Source organism: Eutrema salsugineum, unplaced genomic scaffold (genome assembly GCF_000478725.1).
Source record: "Eutrema salsugineum unplaced genomic scaffold, Eutsalg1_0 scaffold_11, whole genome shotgun sequence".
NCBI lineage: Eukaryota > Viridiplantae > Streptophyta > Magnoliopsida > Brassicales > Brassicaceae > Eutrema > Eutrema salsugineum.
Genome location: NW_006256901.1, coordinates 8192735 through 8211576, shown reverse-complemented (window position 1 = coordinate 8211576; position 18842 = coordinate 8192735). Strand labels below are relative to the sequence as shown.

Here is an 18842-nt window from a genome sequence, read left to right as displayed (position 1 = left end):
TAAAAAATAAACTTTATTTCTTGATCTATTTTTAACGAGATACCTTTAAATCGAGATTGTTGTTCAAATCGTCGAGTTTTCCGAATTCGTCTTTGAGAAAAGTGTCTTCATACACAGATGAACATTAATAATACCAGTAGAGACAAGTTTATTATTGAGTACTATATTTATCTTATAAATAATTCGGCTGTCAATCAATACATTTTATTAATAATTTTTTTTTGTAGTTTATTAATAATTCATACCTTCATTTTGATTAACATTTTTAGGAATGTTTATAACAAATGCCATTACTAATCCAATTATTTATTTTGATTAGCATTTTTTAGTATGTTTATAACAAATGCCATAGAAATTATATCACATTCAGCCTTCATTTTTTTCCATTTTTCCCATTCGTTAATAACTTAATTGAACTTTATTTGTTAGTAGCTAAAAAAACAAATTAACTAAATTGACTTATTTTGGTAATTCATTTTATTGCTAGATGTGTTTAACAAATACCATAAAATTCTAGAAAATCATATAATATACTCAGAAATTATATGTCATTTAAATTGAGGTACTACCAAATAAAAGATCAAACAAATTGGAGATCAAAAGAGATTTCATACGAACGTTAACCATGCGCTCATATCCAGCCTGCTCAAGACAAATGATGGAAAATAGGTAATAAATCTCTCATCTTCTTGGTTCCAATAGCATCCTGTACCGATGTTGTCTCTTTTGCACGCAGCCATATATTGTGGGACGGTTGGGGTATTCATTCACAAATACACCACAGTTGCACATCTTGAATTGGTCGTTAGAAAATGAGTCTATCTTATCTTCAAATTCCAGAGGACTTACAATTCAGACTCGCTCAAAAAATAACATGCTCTCCATTTGAAGGCTGATACTTTTTATTGTGTCCTTGCTCAATCTTCCAAGAGATCTTTCTCCTTCTATAGTATTATTGAAAATGACTTTTTGAAGCATATTGTATGTGTAGATTGCATACTCATTTCCTTTGTTAGCCGTCTTCAGAATTATTTCGACATGGAGTTTCAGTTTATTTCTCTTGCACGTTAAAACTAATTCACACTGTAGTTATGTAATAGAAAGAAATATTTTGTTGGTTTTCATATCTATGTAAGATAATTAACAAGATTGTTACATAATCATTTATTTGAAGAAATCTTACTACTACATGATCATTCAAAATGAATGGAAACAGATATAATTGTAATTAAAATTTAAAAATTTAAGGGGTACTTTCACAAATGACCCACAATTTGAAGTCAAATGCAAAAGTAACCTCTTTTTTCTCCCTCTTTAATAAATGCCACTTTCTCCCTACTATCTCCTTACAACCACATATATTCACGAAAATGCCATTATGTTTTTAATTTTTGTTTTTTCTTAAAAATACTAAAAAGACACAACCATCCTAAAATATATCTTTTATTTACGAAAATACCATCTTTTTCAATTTTGCCAACCACCATTACCAATCAATTTTGAAGCTCTAAATGTTTGCCCAACCAATTTTGAAGCTCTAAATACTTAGTGTGTCACTTATAACTTCATTTTACCTACAAATTTCTCTCCAATTTCATCTAAAAAACTCTTTCATGCTCATTTTCATAAATTTCAATTTCATAAATCATCTATTTTGGAGATTCTTGCATAACAACGACTTAGCTAGTTTGCTATTGCTGCTATACAAAATTCTGGGTGTTTGTCAAAGTTAATCGAGTTTAAATTGGAAGTAGGTAAACATCTACTTCATTTTCTTTAACATTTAGCTCTGTTTCGCGAAAGCAGACTTCTTTTTCAGTCTGCTACTCAACACAGAGGTTAGATTTGCAATTGACTTTTTTTTTTATATTTGTGTAAGCAGACTTGAAAAGAAGTCTGCGAATTGTCCTTTGTAAACAAAAAAAATCATGTAGACTTCTTTTGCAGTCTGCGAGAAGAAAATGTTATTTTTGCATTTGACCAGAAAAATTGTCGAACTTTGACTTTTATAGCAGACTTCTAAAGAAGTCTGCTATTTCATAGTTTGACTCGGGATGTTATTTTTGCAATTGACCAAGATTTTGACCACTTTTGACTTTATAGCAGACTTCAATTAGAAGTCTGCTATTTATTTAATTAAGATTCGGTCAAATGCAAATCTGACCTACAAGCAGACTGCTAAAGAAGTCTGCGCATAGCAGACTTCTAAAGTCAACCTTTTGGTCAATTGCAAAAATAACCTTGAGTAGACTTCTTTTGTACAGTAGACTTCATAAGCAGACTTCTTTACTATAGCAGACTTCTTTTACTCGTGAGCAGACTTCTTAACTCTAAAAGTCAAACTTTTGGTCAATTGCAAAAATAACTTTTTCTTCTCGCAGACTGCAAGAAGAAGTCTACTACCAAAAGTCAAATATTTGGTCAAATGCAAAAATAACCTTTTTTTTTTAGATGACTTCAACGTGAAATTTTCCCAGCAGATTTCAAACGGATGTCTGTATTTTTTAAAATATTTAAAATGCATTTTATAAAATATTTGTAATGTTTTTTTTTAATTTTAAATTGTAAATGCATTTTAGGTATGATTCTTGCACTTGTATGAGTTTGGTGTGTTTATGTGTTATAAGTATGAAGTTATGAATTTTTTTTATTTGAAAGGTAATTAGCATATCTAAGTCTGTAGATGAAGTCTACTGTTACGTATTAGCACATCATAGCAGACTGCATAAGAAGTCTGCCTAATTATTTTTCTTAAATATTCATTTTGAAATATTTGTTACTTGTAAAAATGATTTTCTTGTTTTGACATGTTTATTTGTTTTTTGTGTTGCATATATATGAGTTTGACGTGGTTATATGTTACAATTATAAAGTTATTAATTTTCTTGATTTAAAAGGTAATTAATTTTCTTGGTTATATGAAGTCTGCAGACGAAGTCTGCGGTTACATATTAGCATATCATAGTAGACTGCATACGAAGTCTGCCTAATTCATTTTCTTAAAATTTATTTTTAGAATATATGTTATTGGTAAAATAATGTTCTTGTGTTTGTTATGTTTATTTGTTTTGTATGTTGCATCTGTATGAGTTTGACGTGGTGATGTGTTATAATTACAAAGTAATGATTTTTTTTGTTCACTACAAGAATGAGGGGTTTTTCCGTCGAATTAGTTACGACGATTTTTAGTCGTCGTAAATTTACGACGACGTTACGTCGTATTTACTACGATCAAAAATTTCGTCGTAAATTCGACGTAAAAAATGACCCTTGTAAAATTGTCGTGATGTTACGACGATATTACGACGAATAAAGAACGAATTTTAATTCGTCGTAATGTTGTCGTAATATTTACATCGATAATACGACTAATTGTCCTCTATCTTGTAATTGACGTAAAATCAATGTAAATGTGATGTAAGTTTTATTTCGACGTAAATTTGATGTAAATATGCAATGGTAATATGTTGGTAATCAAACAAAAAATTCTATATATACCCTTTCTTCTCTCATTATTCCATCAACCCAAAAAAACATATAAAGACACAAATTTTTTGAGTCTTTGAATGTTTAAGTAAAATTTTTAGTAGTTGAAATTTATATCAAATTTCAGAAACAAAAAGTCAAATATTTGTTTTTAAAATGTCTATATACGATCTACGAAAGTGGATGTATACGCCCAAAAATGGTGATGGGTACTATCCAAGTATCGTTGACCGTCGCTGAGCAAGACCAGATTTTCAAAGAGGTATGATCTATTTCAATTTTTTTAAAATTTATTATATTTATTACTTAATAAATAATTAACGTTTTCATTTTCCATTTGTAGGTTGCTCCGAAGAAGAAGGGCCGAACCTTAGGGATGGGCTCTATTAGAGACTGTCCTGCCGCCTCGGCTTCCGGATTTCGCACGCAGGAGGATCCGAGTCATCTTCGCCAGGAGCTTGCTACGGCCAATGCTGAGATCACCACTCTCAGGCATGAGCAAGTGGCCCAGAAGCAGGAGCTCACCGAGATACACGATCTCTTCGACATCGTTGCGGAAGCGGTTCCGCAGTTGGCCACCGCAATCCGAGCGAGGCAACAGCGAGCACGAAGGGTTTTTGAGACCGGTGGTACTTCCGGTACTGGACCATCGGACCAGCAGACGCAGGGTCAGTCTTCGGCTCCGGTAGTGCAGACGGGAAACGACGGTCCAGCAGCGACGGGCGGCCAAGACGGAGAGCCTCCTCGTGACGTCGATCTCAACCTCGACGATTACGATTTCACATTGTAGATTAGGTTTTTTTGTAAAAAACAATTTGTATTAAATTTTTTCTTTTATTTATAAATTATTTTCGAATATAAATTTCAATTTAAATTGTTTTTTTCTATTTTTAATTTTTTAATTATTTTAAAAATTCATTAATTAAATTAAAATCAAATTAAATAATTAATTTATAAATCGACGTAAATTCGTCGTAAATTTACGTCGATCTAACGTCGAATTATTAACGACGAATTTACGTCGAATATGTATTTATAAATCGACGTAAATTCGTCGTAAATTTACGTCGATCTAACGTCGAATTATTAACGACGAATTTACGTCGAATATGTTTACGTCGGATTTACGTCGAAACTTTACGACGAATTAACATCGACAATTAAAAAATTAGTTTCCCTTAATTAAAATTGTTCGTCTCCTAATCGTTGTTAAATCGATGTAATTTTACATCGATTTTACGTCGTTCTTATGATGGACTTCTTTCGTTGTACTTTCGTTGGAAACTTTACGTCCCGTTTACGACGAATAGTTTCCGACGATATTACGACGATTTTCCCGGGTTGGTAATTTTACGACAATTTTACGACGATTTCGGTTTTACGACGATCGTTTTACGACGATTTTTTTCGTCGTTAATTCGACGTAAATGCTCTTTTACGTCAATTTTACGTCGATATCTGCCGACGTAAAACCAAGATTGTAGTGGTTTAATTAGGCTTTTAGCAGATTTTTGCAGACTTATAAAGAAATCTACTTCGTAATATGTGGTAGACTTCTTGAAGTCTTGCATTTGTATGAATTTGAAAAATCAACTTTTTAGTTTGCATACTTCTATGCAGATTTCATCCATCTACTTCATAGATTGTAATAATTTATGGGGTTATGTATTTGTAGATTCTGGTGCTAGTAACACCAACCTGTTGCTATTTGTTAACTTAGAGAATTTAATGTATCTGAACTCTTCTTCTAGTTAAGAAGTTGGCATAATTTATGGTTTTAAAAGTGGTACAAAATTCAATCACTTGGAATATTTTGGGACATTGAATTATAATGTTAAACTAGGTTTTTGTACATTATACTTCTTCAGCCTTGTTGACAAGCTAACATTGTTTAAATAACCATCAATTTAACGAAAAAAAAAGAATCAGAAAATGTTACAATTCTAGTTACAAATCTAACATTAACTAACAAGATTCACTCCTTGAAACTCTCATCTCTCGTTTAGGAGGAATCATCTATTGAGTCCATCATTGCTCTTTTTCTCAGCTGTTCTTGGTGATGATTTAGAGTTGCTGTTTTTTCTGGAGATTCTCTTCAAGAGCTCTTCTTTCCTAATAGACAAATATATTAAACGAAAGCACCACTCAAATATATTAAACGAAAGCACCACTCAAACAAAAGCACCCTTAATTTCATTTGTAATCAATAATATAAAACGAAAGCACCACTCAAAAATCGATATTAATTTTTATACCTGTAACCAGCAACAGAATTGTTTATACCTGATGCATAAAACAATAAAACAAATAAAATCTCCACTTTATGGATATCTATGTCTATCATCGACCATATGTATATGCATTCATCCAACGAGTCAAATTATATACCTACACTCATTATGATCAAATTAAAACCCATCTTTTAACAATTTGCAGAAGGAATCAAATCAGGTAATTATCGAACAACAAAGAACACATCTATACCAAAGAAGTTGGCTACACCCTGCAATGTCCACCGCAAAACCAAGTGATCTCAGCTAGTTTACTGTGCAAAAACTACTAATTGCCAATCTCAAAAGGCTAAAGAACTTACCTTTACGACTTAATTAACATCATAAGAATAAGCCAATCATAATGAGGGATAATACATGCACATAGACATGAAAACACACATACATACAGCATCTAAAAAAAGAAGATCCAAATCTAACAAAAAAAATGTTATCTTTACGCCCAAAATCCAGCAAACAAAACAAGTAAATTTAAAGTGATAAACTAAGAGAGATTCGAGTGATAATAGAGAAGTCTCACACCTTCTCCTTGCGACTGTGTCGATCCAGCACAACCCATTTAACCTCTCAAGTACAAAAATCTCTCGGAAACAGGCCACAATGATCAGACAACCCTGGGTTTGTCGAAGCTTCATCGAAGTCAATCAAAGTCGCAAACTTTCCTTTCAGAAAACAAAATCAAACAAGCAAAATGAGAGATTATGCGACATAAAACCCAAAAATAGGTATCGGTAGAAAGAAGAAGAAGATCAAGACCGAGTTGAAGATGACGACGATGAATCGGGTGTTGACATTATTGCGATGATGTTTTCGAAAGAGGATAACGGCGACAGAGAGAATGCAGCACCATTTTAGAGAGAGATCAAAGTGGAGGTTTTCTTAATTAGGGTAAAATTTTCATTTATATAATAGGTTGAAAATATTCGGTTATAGCCGGTTATGTTAATTAAATTCTGGTCTATGTACATTTTATTTAATTTCGATTATGGTTTGAGCAGACTTCATAAAGTAGTCTGTAACCCTAAATTAAAATTATTCAGTTATGATGTTTATTTTTGTTGGTCTAATTTGATTTAGTTATATTAAATTTTAATTTATATACATTATAATTGTTTATATTTGATTTATAGAAACAAATTTTAAATCAAATTATTTTTGTATAATTTTTAAAATAAAATATAAGATTTAATAATATAGCAGACTTCTTTATAAGTCTGCTAAGCAGATTTTACTATTATTTGCAGACTTCTCGAGGTTAAAATCGTAATTGAGCTCTCTGTTTTTTTGTTTGCTCATGTAGGAGAGAATAGTAATTTCTCTATCCTTCTGACCTATTTTTGCATTAGGTTGAATTTGGGGTATACTTTTGCATTTGGACTCAAATTCTGGTCTATTTTTAGCAATTCCCCCAAAATTTAAAGCTGTTTATATGCCCATGCTGGATCAAGCGAAGAAAAAAACATTTTTAAGTTGTGATAGTATTGGTACATCAGATTGAGAACTATATTTTTATTGTGGGATTTGTGTTAATCTATGAAATAAAAGATGTCAACAAAAGAAGAGGACAAAGCGGATGAAAAAAGAAATTTAGAAAATAAAAAACTGGATTTTTATTATTGGGGGAGGGGGGGAGAGACTTTTGGCAACATAAAATATCCATAGATTGTGAAAACATTAGCAGTGCAAGTAAAGTGTGAGAAAAAAAATAATCAAGGATAAGAAGAAGAATGATAAAGAGGACACTGAGGAATATAAAGAAGGGGCAGAGCAAAAAGACAAAGAAAATAAATATTCAAATGATAAAGAGAAGCAAAAAAATTCTATTGGGTGCCAAGATTTTTATTTATATATAGAGTTGATCTTGAAGAATAAAATCAATTTTAGATCTGTCAAATTCTAAGTGAACATAGATGAAACATTATGTTGTTTTTCAAGTCAGATATTTGGAGATCGAAAAAATCATTGTAAACAACATTTTTGTATAATTTCATGAGAGTTTATTTCATTCAATGACTCTTGACATTATTAAAAATAGTTTTGTATATAAAGAAATCAGATTTAGCATCAACATTAAATAAAGTTGCAGTAGTGGTCATAAAAGTTAAGATTTTGATTAAAAAGTTGTTGATTTTTGAAGAGGAAGAAGACGTAAACAAAATAAGCAAGAATTAGAGAAAGAAGAAAATCAGAAGAACAAGATGAAGAAAATACAGAAAAAGTCAAAGAAGACAAAGATATAGAAACAAAAAAGAAGACGATGAAAAAATTGAAAGAAAAAGAAGAGTAAGTAAGATGAATCTGATGCAGAAGAGCTCGAAAAATACAAAGACAAACACGTTAAAGATGGGAAAGGAGATTGGAAGATGAAGACGACAAAGTATGAGAATGTGAAAAATTGGAAGAAAAAGACAAAGAAGACAAATACAATGAACTAAGAAGAATATGGATTGGATGACAAAAAATAACAAAGACATGTATGAATAAGAAGCTGACAAATTTGAAAATGAAGAAGAATTAGAAGTAGAAGATAAAAATAGGAAATCTGAATTCAAATAAAACAAAGATTATGAAGAAAAAGAGGAGTAAAATCTGTTGCAATAAAAGTGTGGACTTATTCTTCATCTCATTTGATGTCTTTTTTTTATCTATGAAGGTGGAAGATACCATCGCAGTTGCCGTAGCAGCTATGTTGAAGAGATTCACTGTTTGAATTTCTGATTTGAATATCTACATTCAAAACTATTTGCTGATTTTCAATCTTTCAAGAAATTAAACATAAAAATAAATTCAACATTTGAATCTTATGTTAGTTTAAATTTTTCTTAAACCAGATGCTCTGGCGGTTAAAGAAAAGGAATTGAAGGACGTTGAGGAAAAAATCACGCAATATATTTTGCATGAACTGTATTTTTGTATCATTTCATTAGAATTTTATTTTAACTGAGTGACTAAAAATTATTTAGTTCAGATTTTTATATGTAGAACGTAAATTATTCAATCTAAGTTAGCATCAACGTAAATTAAAGTTATAGCTGTGACCATGATTGTTGAGAGTCGAATAAATTTTTTTCTATATTGAAACATTTGTTTCACTGCTTAAGAAGATGAAGAAAAAACATTTGATGAATTAAGAAGAAGATGGGAAAGCACTGAATGACGAAAATGGGATAATGAAGTTGTTGATTATAAGAGGAGGAAATTGAAGAAGAAGTAAACCGGAAGATAATGAGAAAGCAGTATTAGAAGAAGAAAATAAAAAAATGATGTAGATAAAGTAGAGGAATGTGAAGATGAAGAATATGTATTTAAATAAGACAAAATATGAAGAAGAAGATGATGAGTAAAAACTGACAAAAAAGAAAGAAAAAGTCAGGGAATACGAGGATAGTGAAAAAAAAATATATACAAAAAAAAAACCAAGAGATAAAGAAGAGGAAGCATATAAAGACAAAGTAGAAGTGGAAGATGACTTAGATGAGATAAGTGCAGATAACAGAAAGAAGAAAATTTTTAAAAGATGACGAAGAAAAATAAGTCGAAGAAGACAAAGAGGATAAAGAAGAAGAAGTAGAAGTAAAGACTACAAAGAGAAGATGAAGAAATGAAAGATAGAAAAGCGAGGAAGAGGAGGAAGAAGAGGACAAAGCGGATAAAAAATAATTTCGGAATATACAAAGATAGAGACGTTACTAATAAGGAAAAAGACCTGAAGATAATAATGACGACAAAGTATGAGTATGTGAAGATGAGTAAAGAGGCTAATAAAAATCAGAAGGATAAGTAGGATGAAAGACATATACGATGGAACTAGGGAAGAAGATGGATATTTATTAGAAACTTGAAACAGTAAAGCTCTTCAGCATGGGTGATGAAGAAGAATTTCGAAAAAAAATGACCAAAATGTTGAAGATGAGAAAGGATACTAGAAGATGATGATTGACAAAGTATGAGAATGTGAATATGAGGAAGAAGGATAAGGAAAAAAACATAAGAGTAAGAACTTGAAGAAGAAAAACACAATTAATTAGGAAGAAGATGGATAACACAAAATAAAGAAGAATGATAAGAAGAAGGGGAAGGGGAAGTTGAAGATGAAGGAGAAATAAGACGATTAATAAAATCAGAAGATGATGTAGACGAAGTAGAAGAAGGTGAAGATTAGAAATAAGAATTCAAATCAAACAAAGAATATGAAAAAAAGAGGAGTAAAATTGGATAATAAAAGGAAAAATAAGAAGTTGGAGAATACGAGGATGGTAGAAAAAAGAGTCAAAGACGATATAAAAGAAGAAAAAAATACGAGGAGAAAAACCCTGTTAGATAATAATAGGAAGCATATAAAGGTGCAGTAGAAGAGGAAGAAATGTGCACGAGATAAGTAACAATAAGAGAAAGAAGAAATATCAGAAGAAGAAGAATTAAGAAGACAAAGATGAAGAAAAACTGAAAAAACAAAAAAAAATGACGAAGAATTTTAAGAGGACAAAGAATATAATGAAGAAGAAGTCGAAGAGGAAGATGACAAAAAAATGAAATAAAAAGAAGATGATGGATAAGATGACGGTGATGATGAAGAAAAATTAAAAAAAAAATATACAAGAAGAAAGACGTCGAAGATGAGAAGAAGACCGGAAGATGAAAATAACAAAAAATGAGAAAAGAAGCTAATGAAAAATAAAAAAAAAATTTTAAGAAGACGAATAAGAAAAACATGATAGACTAGGAAGAAGATGGATAACACGAAATAGCTAAGAAGGATAAAGATAAGAAGATGAGAAAGTTGAACAAGAAGAAGAAAACCGAAAGATGAAGAAGCTCATAAAATTATGTAGACGAAGTGAATAAGGTGAAGATGAGGAATAAATAATTCAAATAAGAAAAAACTTATGAAAAAAAGGAGAAGGATGAGTTAAAATTAGGGGGAAAAAAAAGAAAAATTAATTTGGAATGTTGAGGATGGTGAAAAAAAAAATCAATAACGATGCAAAAAAGAACGAAAATATGAGGAATAATCAAAAGACAAAGAAGAGAAAGTACATAAAAACGAATGATGGATATTCACACACCTGAGAAAATAAAATTATTCTTTTCTTCTAAATGAAAGCAATACCGTCCAAATAGCTATACAAAATTAGAAGAAATGTATAAATCAATGTTCAAACTAAATCCACCTCTAAGCGGACCAATAAAAAATCAGATAACATACCTCAAATATTAATTCAATTTTCAGCATTTTAAATTAGATCGTGTTTCAAATTTTCAAGAAAATTCATATTAATTAGTATAGTTAACATAAAATGTAGGCTTTTTCTAATTTAATAATAACAATCATTTAAATTCAACTGTGGTATATATTTTCTTTCAAATCTAAATTTCATGATTTAAGAGAAGATAAGGAATACAGAAAAATGTGCAAAAACTTTTTTTTGTCATTTTGTGCAAAAACTTCCTAAATTAGAAATGCATGATAGTGATATCGTATTCTTATATATTTTACGACTGATGTTTTTATTATTTTATAAAATATTTTTATTTGGTTTATGTTTGGATGTTTTGGATTGATTTACCTATTTATAAAATTATTAAATATTTATGAAAGATTCGGTTTTAATGTTATATAATAATCGTTTTTATAATCTTATATTCAAGTAAAATAATTATATAATTTAATATTATATTAGTTTGTATCATAAACTAAGAATGTTTTCTTTATTAAATTTAAAAAACATCATGTCTGCGCTTGGCGTGGGTGACCACCTACTATAATCGTATTTCATATTTTTTATTCGGATTTTGGTTTGGTTTCGGTGAAGTTCAAATATCTAAAATGTTTGAAAAAGGAACCATTCTGATTTATCATTATTTAGTTCGGTTTGGTTACCCCTAATTGGATTTGGTTTCTTCAGTTCCGAGTAATTTACTAAACGTAGCAGTTAGCCGGTTATCACACAAAACACCATAGAAACATCAAACCAAATCACTAATTCAATTTTAACTGAATGTAAAATTGTATTCAAACAAAAAAAAGAGTTTTTACAACTGGTGTGGACTTTGAATAGAAGTTTAAAAAGAAGACCTATGAAAAAGGACAAACCATAAGCAATATATGTGCGGTTACAAACCAAACCTGCAGAGCATCTTCGAAACAGGTGTCCCTCAGTTCTCATATAGAATGAAGTCTGCAGCGAACTTGCTTGTTAATGAAGGTATAGAGTCTGGACGCTGGTGCCGAGGCTTCGCCATGGCGACGGTTAGCGGCTTGAAAGATATAACAGAACAGAAATTTATGAGAATTTTGCAGCCGGGTATCCACAATGAGTTGAGCCAGAGGATCCCATTCTGCAGTGAATTCATCCTTGAGTAGGTCCTTTACAAGCTTGGTCCAAACTTCTCAAGAGAATCTACAGGTGATTAACAGATGATTTCAAGTTTCCAGAGCTTCAGTACAGAGGACACAAGTAGCATTAGCTCCTACATTCCACTGCATTATTCGATCCCCAGTATATAATCGGTTGTGAATGGCAAGCCAAGTGCATGCTGAGTACTTTGGCGTAGAATTTTTGAACCAGATCTCTTGATGCCAGCCCATTCAATTAGATGCCACCCTTGTTAGAAGTCATATATTCTTAGAGATAAAAACAGGCTTGAAATTATCTGCTCTGTTTTTCCTTAAAGATATATCCGTTTCAGCTGGCTTGTGTCAAAGTTGTATAGTTGCTAGAGCATTTTCCATGTTGTTTAACATCTCCACTCAATGCCGACGCCTTCTATGATCCATCAGAGATGCGATCGATGCCTGAAGTGGAATACCCATATCTATAGTGGCTCTCGGTCCTGCCAAGTTGTACAATATCCCCATGTCCGACCAGTTGTTGAACTAAAACAAAGTTCCCGATCTCGCCATTGCAAACCTCCATCTTAAATAAAATTTGGGCAAGAGGTCTATACTTAAATATTTTCCTCCACATCCAAGATCCGATGTGTGTGTTTTCTTGATCAATCAGAAAGATTCTTTTTTGATGAGGTATGTATGTATCCATTGAAAGAACCCATAGAGAGGGATGAGATGAGGCAATGCACTATATCATCTTAAGACAACAAACTTTGTTGACTTCTCTCAAGGGTTTAGTGGCATTAGGAGCATTTGAGGTACCCAAAGATCGATTCAAAACTTTCAAAGCACGTGGAAGAGGAGGGCTTATGCTTACTTCCTCCTGTTTACCCGTAGTTGTTGACTTTCCAATCAAATGCTGGTCTGCAGATTCACGGTCCCCGGTAACATCCATTCCCAAGACATATGTTGCTTCACTTTTATCCACCTCTCCATTCTCTATATCCTCCTCCTCAGTTTGTGAAAGGATTAGAAACCGAGAAGGAGACACATAAATGTTCTGATTACTTGTTCCCAAAACATTTGAATGTCTCCAAATCACTAGTTAACATTAAGTTATATACATTTTGTTTATGCATGATCTCCTAGAATCAGAGTAAAATTTAAACTTCCTCTAGTAATTAACTGAATAAAATAAAATCCAATGCAGCGATCAATGTGTCACTGTAGCAGAATGCAAAAAGAAATTGAAAGCAGAGTCACATACAGTCTATCAACACAAAGTCTCTTGCACATATGTAATGGATCTAAGATGTGAAAAACCCATTTATACCAGATCTGTGCTAGAACTCTGTCAGTAGCAGTGACAAATAATTTAGTTTTAACATTCCGCTAAACACAGCAGCAGAAAATCATTGATCATAGCCATGTATTACTGGTAGGGCAACACCAGAAGAAAATCAAAACCATCAATGTTTAACAAGTGAAAATAATTATGTTTAATAATCATTCATCTAAAATCAAACACATTCAAGTCTGACTTATAAGTCATTTGTCATTAAACAGTGACAGCAAGGACATACTCAAATTCATATGATTCAGGGACTGTAAGCACCGTGCCACACCACTCAACATTCCCCCAAATCTCTCCATTGCTGTGTCTTTTAAGCGCAATCTGTGCATACCATATCACCTTGTTCCTATCTTCACTGGAATCTAGATACCTGTCCCACAAAACCGCCATCTTTCCACCATAATCAGCCAATTAAACATGAGCATATCCAGGAAAATCAGTTGGTTCTACCAAACCTTTCAAATATTTCCACGTTTTTACCCTAGTGTCATACCATGTTATTTCTCCTGAATAATAACTGTACAGAACATTCTCTACCACGCAATAAGAATAATAACGATTATACGGATACCTAACCCATCTACCTTCCATGTAAGCCAAACACTCCATCTGTCCACACATGTAAACCTTTCCTTCAGTCCCTGCACCAACGCTAGACGCAAGCTCCCAAGTTTGGGTTTTTGGATCAAAAACATGCATCCACTCGGAGAAATCACAAGTTTATTTGTTCCAAGATTCTTTAAACTCAAAACTTTTTTCCAAGATTATGAGTACAAATATAAACTTATTTGTTCCAAGATTATGAGTTCCCTGAAAACCAAACAAAAAAGTTATGAGTTTAAATATTGGGATTTTATTTGTTCCAAGATTCTTTAAACTCATAACTTCTTTGTTTGGTTTTCAGGGATTATTCACTAGGGTTTGGTTGATTACGAGATTTGAGTTTTACTTTTCTATCATCCTTCTCGAGAATCGAAGACCAAATAAGCTGTTCGTCTGCTGTTGAAAACAAACACTCCCTAAAACTAGAACACGATCGATTCAGAGATATGATGTCATTGTCTTCCTCTAGTGGTAATAATTGTGGTCATTGTTTTGTTCGTCACAGAATCTGCCTCGCCTGTAAAAAGAAGCTGTGCGGTGTCGAAGTCCGAGGATTTGATTATCTTTTCCCCGGTTTACATCTGAGCCATGAAGCTGTATCTTTTACAAAGTGTCTCACAACCCTAATCTCAATATACAAACACAAGAAGCTTCACTTGGTACTGGACTTGGACAACACCCTAGTCCACTCCGTTAATATTTCAAAACTTTCTGATGCAGAGAAGTATCTCATCGAAGAAGCAGGATCAGATTTGAAGAATAATCTACAGACATACCATGGCAGATTCATAAAGATTCGACCTTTTGTTAACGAGTTTCTTGAAGAAGCCAACAAGCTTTTCAACATGTATGTTTACACAAAATGCACTTTCCGATACGGTCAAGCTGTTGCGAGGATGATTGATCCGAACAAAATCTATTTCGGGGATCGAGTGATAACCAGAAAAGAGAGTCCAAACAGGAAGACACTTGATCTTGTCTTAGCTGATGAGCGTGGAATCTTGATTGTCGATGATTCTCTTGTTGTTTGGCCTGATCACAAGCAAAACTTGTTGCAGATCACTAGGTACGTTTATTTCAGACAGGACTACAAAAACATAAGGGCGAATTCATCGTTCGCAGAGATGAAGAGAGACGAGAGTGCAAACAGAGGAGCATTGGCTAATCTTCTGATATTCCTCAAGGGGATTCATAATGGATTTTTTAGCTGTGGACTTGAAGAAGATTTAGATTCAAAAGACGTTAGGTCGTTGATAAAGGGTCCCTCTATTCCAAAGCGATGTTGATTTTTATTTATTTATCTGTATTTCTTTATTTTGGAGGTTTATAACAAATCAAAGTTGAATGAAGTATGGAATTTGATTATACCATCTAAGCTTGGGAAACTATAAAGAACCTTTTGCAGGGTTCTGTGACAAGTAAAATGAAAAGAAGCCATACTCATTGGTTTTAGTCCCCATTGTTGTAAAAAAGAACCTTTTGTTATAACCAAAACGAAGGTGCTTCACAGAAACTTTGTTAGTAACAGTCACAAAATAAGTTATAATCATCTACAACTACAAGTGAGCACACATCAGCAGACAATCATTGATCATCAGCAGACATAAGAACATGCATCCAAAAGAAAATGATTCCATCATGTTCAATTAAAGGTAGTGCACTTTTCTATTCAAAGGAAGCAAAATTTTACAGAAATTCAGCAGCACTCAGATATTCAAAACCGTCAAAAAGTTAAACAAGTAAAACTGATGATGTCTAATATCATTCAGCCAAAAGCAAGAGACACGATCATCCAACAAATTGATATAATACCAAAAATAACTAAAACGATTCGACAAATTCCAGTCTGACTCATATGTCATTTAATTTTATCAAACGGTGGCACCAACGACATAATAAAATTCATTTGACTTTGGGACCGCGCCACACCACTCAAGCTTCCCCCAAAGCTCTCCATTGTTGTGCCTTTCAAGCGCAATCTCTGCTACCATATCTCTCCTAGATACTTGTCCCATAAAACTGCAATCTTTCCACCATAATCAGCCAATTTAACACTGGCATTTCCACGAAACTTAGGTAGTTCTACCAAACTTTTCAATTTTTTCCACTCTCTTACCGTAATGTCATACCATGTTATGTCTCCTAAATGATAAGAGTACAAAATATTTTCTATCACGTAATATAAAGAAGAAGAACAATACCAAGACGTAGCTCCTCTGCCTTTCTTGTAGGAGACACACTTTTTCATTCCACACATGTAAACCTTTCCTTCATTCCCTGCACTAGGGCTCGACGCAAGCTCCCAAGTTTGGGTTTTTGGATCGAAAACTTCCATAGGAATTGCAATCTTCGGTTCCTCCTTCTACATAGATCTTTCTATCAACGACACCGGCCAGTGCATTAATCCACTTAACTCGCATGCGTGGAGCCTCATGCCACGTGTGAGACTGGCAGTCCAAGATGGAGACGCTAGACGAGGGCGACTTGAACATAGATCCCCCAATGTTATAAATGTTATAACCAATTGCCACCACCAGACCCGACCAATGCGTATAAGGAGAAAAGGATTGGGATTGAAGCCAAAACATACCCACTTGACTTCTTCTCCCTCTTCCTAGTGTCATTGGTTAGGGTTTTGTTGGGTTTATGGCAGAGAGTGAACAAACGAGGTTTATGATTGTCAGTAGGGAATCGTAAGCATATATAGAGACAACTCTCCGTGCGACATAAGAGTGAACGAGTCTAGTAAAACTCCGGTGAAACCAGGAGAGAAAGCTTTTGGAAACAAGGGAGAGAGTTGGATGGTACAATCTAGAGACGCGTGCTAAGCAGCTTAGTATCAAATCATCAGGAAGTAAGGGAAATGTTGATTGCGGTGACAACTTCTTCCTCTTCTTAATCAATGGCTCTTCCTCCTTCGTGGCGTCAGAGATTAATGGTGGAGACGACATGAGCAGAAATATTGGTCTCCCTCTTGGAGGGTTCAGGGGGAAGTTTAGGGTTTAAGGCAAAGGTCTCTTCGTCTTGAAGGATTCTGAGATTTATATATGGGCTTCAATTTCTACAAAAATTATTTGATGAAATTAAAATAAATCATTTTACTTTGTTAAGAAAAGGTAACAACATCTATATTTCTTTTCAAATTTGAAGTATTGGGTATGAGGGTATCTAATTAAGGAACAACTGAAACAAGGCCAAAGCGTACAAGGAAACAATAAATACTGAAATCTAGGAAGCATCACTTCGTCCTCAGGCATGCTACCCATGTTGTCCTCAGCGTCTCTACAATTTAGACGACCATTCTTACTGGAAAATAGAAGATCAAATTCTCTTCCCTCTGATGAAAATTAAAAGAAGGAAAAGAGTGTAAGAAGAAGCAAGCAAAGTGATCTGAATCAGAATTTGGATTTTATTATCCAGATATAAATCATAAATGGAAGGTTATCCATGTATACAACTAAGACACAAAAACTGATTTTAGAGCAAAGATATACTGATATTAGACCATTTCCATCCCTGATACTGCATGAGGTTTTTAGGCATAAAGTGGTATTAAAAATAAATCAAAATACTTAAAATATTTAAAAACTGATGTTTAAAATCCTAATATAAGGATCGATCCATAAGATGTTTTTAAGACAGGTGTCGACTGGGTATTGGTTGCTGGAAAAAGTGAAGTTATCCCACATTCTCTTTCCTTCTCTTCTCTCTTCTCTCTTCACTTTTAAATGTTTTTTATTTATTTTTGAGACTTTCTCTCTTCTCTCTCCTCTCATAAACTTATTATTAAAAAAAGGATTAATTATTAGAACAATTTTCAAAAGTAGCTCTTTTACTAGAATAATTCTGTCCCAAATTTGAGTAACTAAACTAACTTTCAAAAGTTGACAAAAGACATGTAAGGGTACTTTTTCGTTTTAATAACGAAAATGCCTTTTTCATTTATTTTTAACAAAAATTATAATTAAATATTAAACAAAATTTTCTTTTTCACATTTACACTTTCTCTCCTCTTTTTTCTTCTCTCTCTTCTTCTTTGCGATTTTTTCTCTCTCTTCTTTGCTTTTTTCTCTCCTCCATTGATGGCGATTTGTGAATGTATTTCCGGCCGACGTTGATTATGACTGCTCCATTACCTCCTCCACCAGATATGCTCCACTGTAGAGAACCATTCTCACTTTTACCTCTCCTTTTAAAATCGCTACTAAAAAAATCTTCCTTCGTCGCATTCCACCATATCTACTTTGCCGCTGCCTTCTAGTAGATGTATTCCACCGTCCTTTCACAAGATATTATCTCTTTGGCTTATTTGCTTGTATTTTAGTTGATATGATGATTCAAGAAGAAAGCCCACCAACTGTTCGACGATATTCCGCCAATGATGGTAGAGTTATTGGTAGATTTTTATTAATAGTAGATTTATTTTTCTAGTGGTGGTAGATTTGTTGTCAAATGATGGAATATTTATTTTTGTGTAGGTTTACTATATGATAGATGTATTTTTGATATTATGGTAGATTTATTTAAAAATAATAATAGATTTATTTTTGAAATAATGATAGATTTATTTTGAATTTCGTGTATTTATCTTCTTCTTTAGTAGGTGACAGACGACGAACGGTGGATCAAAATATAGGTTATATGATGGAAGGGGAGTCGAATTACTGGCAAGGAAATGGGGATTTGTTTATCAAAAAATAAATGTGTAGATTTGTTTGCTTGAATAGTGATAGATTTATTTATTTGATGGTGAATTTAATTTAGGATTTGATAGATT

General features: G+C 32.8%; 2 protein-coding genes, 1 long non-coding RNA gene and 1 pseudogene across 3 annotated transcripts; 1 reads left to right on the top strand and 3 right to left on the bottom strand.

Moving 5' to 3' along the window:
- Positions 1-5319: 5319 nt before the first annotated feature.
- On the bottom strand, positions 5320-6435 carry LOC112089960. The gene is made up of 3 exons (XR_002901323.1): positions 6300-6435; positions 5742-5769; positions 5320-5598 (listed from the first exon to the last, which is right to left on the bottom strand). It is a non-coding gene; the product is annotated as an uncharacterized LOC112089960 (long non-coding RNA).
- Positions 6436-13666: 7231 nt separating this feature from the next.
- Positions 13667-14161, bottom strand: LOC18026308 (F-box/kelch-repeat protein At4g39550). The gene is made up of 2 exons (XM_024160581.1): positions 13943-14161; positions 13667-13852 (listed from the first exon to the last, which is right to left on the bottom strand). Exons 1-2 carry the CDS (start codon positions 14159-14161, stop codon positions 13667-13669), a joined length of 405 nt encoding a protein of 134 aa, XP_024016349.1.
- Positions 14162-14514: 353 nt separating this feature from the next.
- On the top strand, positions 14515-15351 carry LOC18026310 (RNA polymerase II C-terminal domain phosphatase-like 4). The gene has a single exon (XM_006409591.1). It carries the CDS (start codon positions 14515-14517, stop codon positions 15349-15351), a length of 837 nt encoding a protein of 278 aa, XP_006409654.1.
- A 996-nt stretch (positions 15352-16347) lies between these two features.
- LOC112089825 lies at positions 16348-17016 on the bottom strand (annotated as a pseudogene).
- Positions 17017-18842: the final 1826 nt, after the last annotated feature.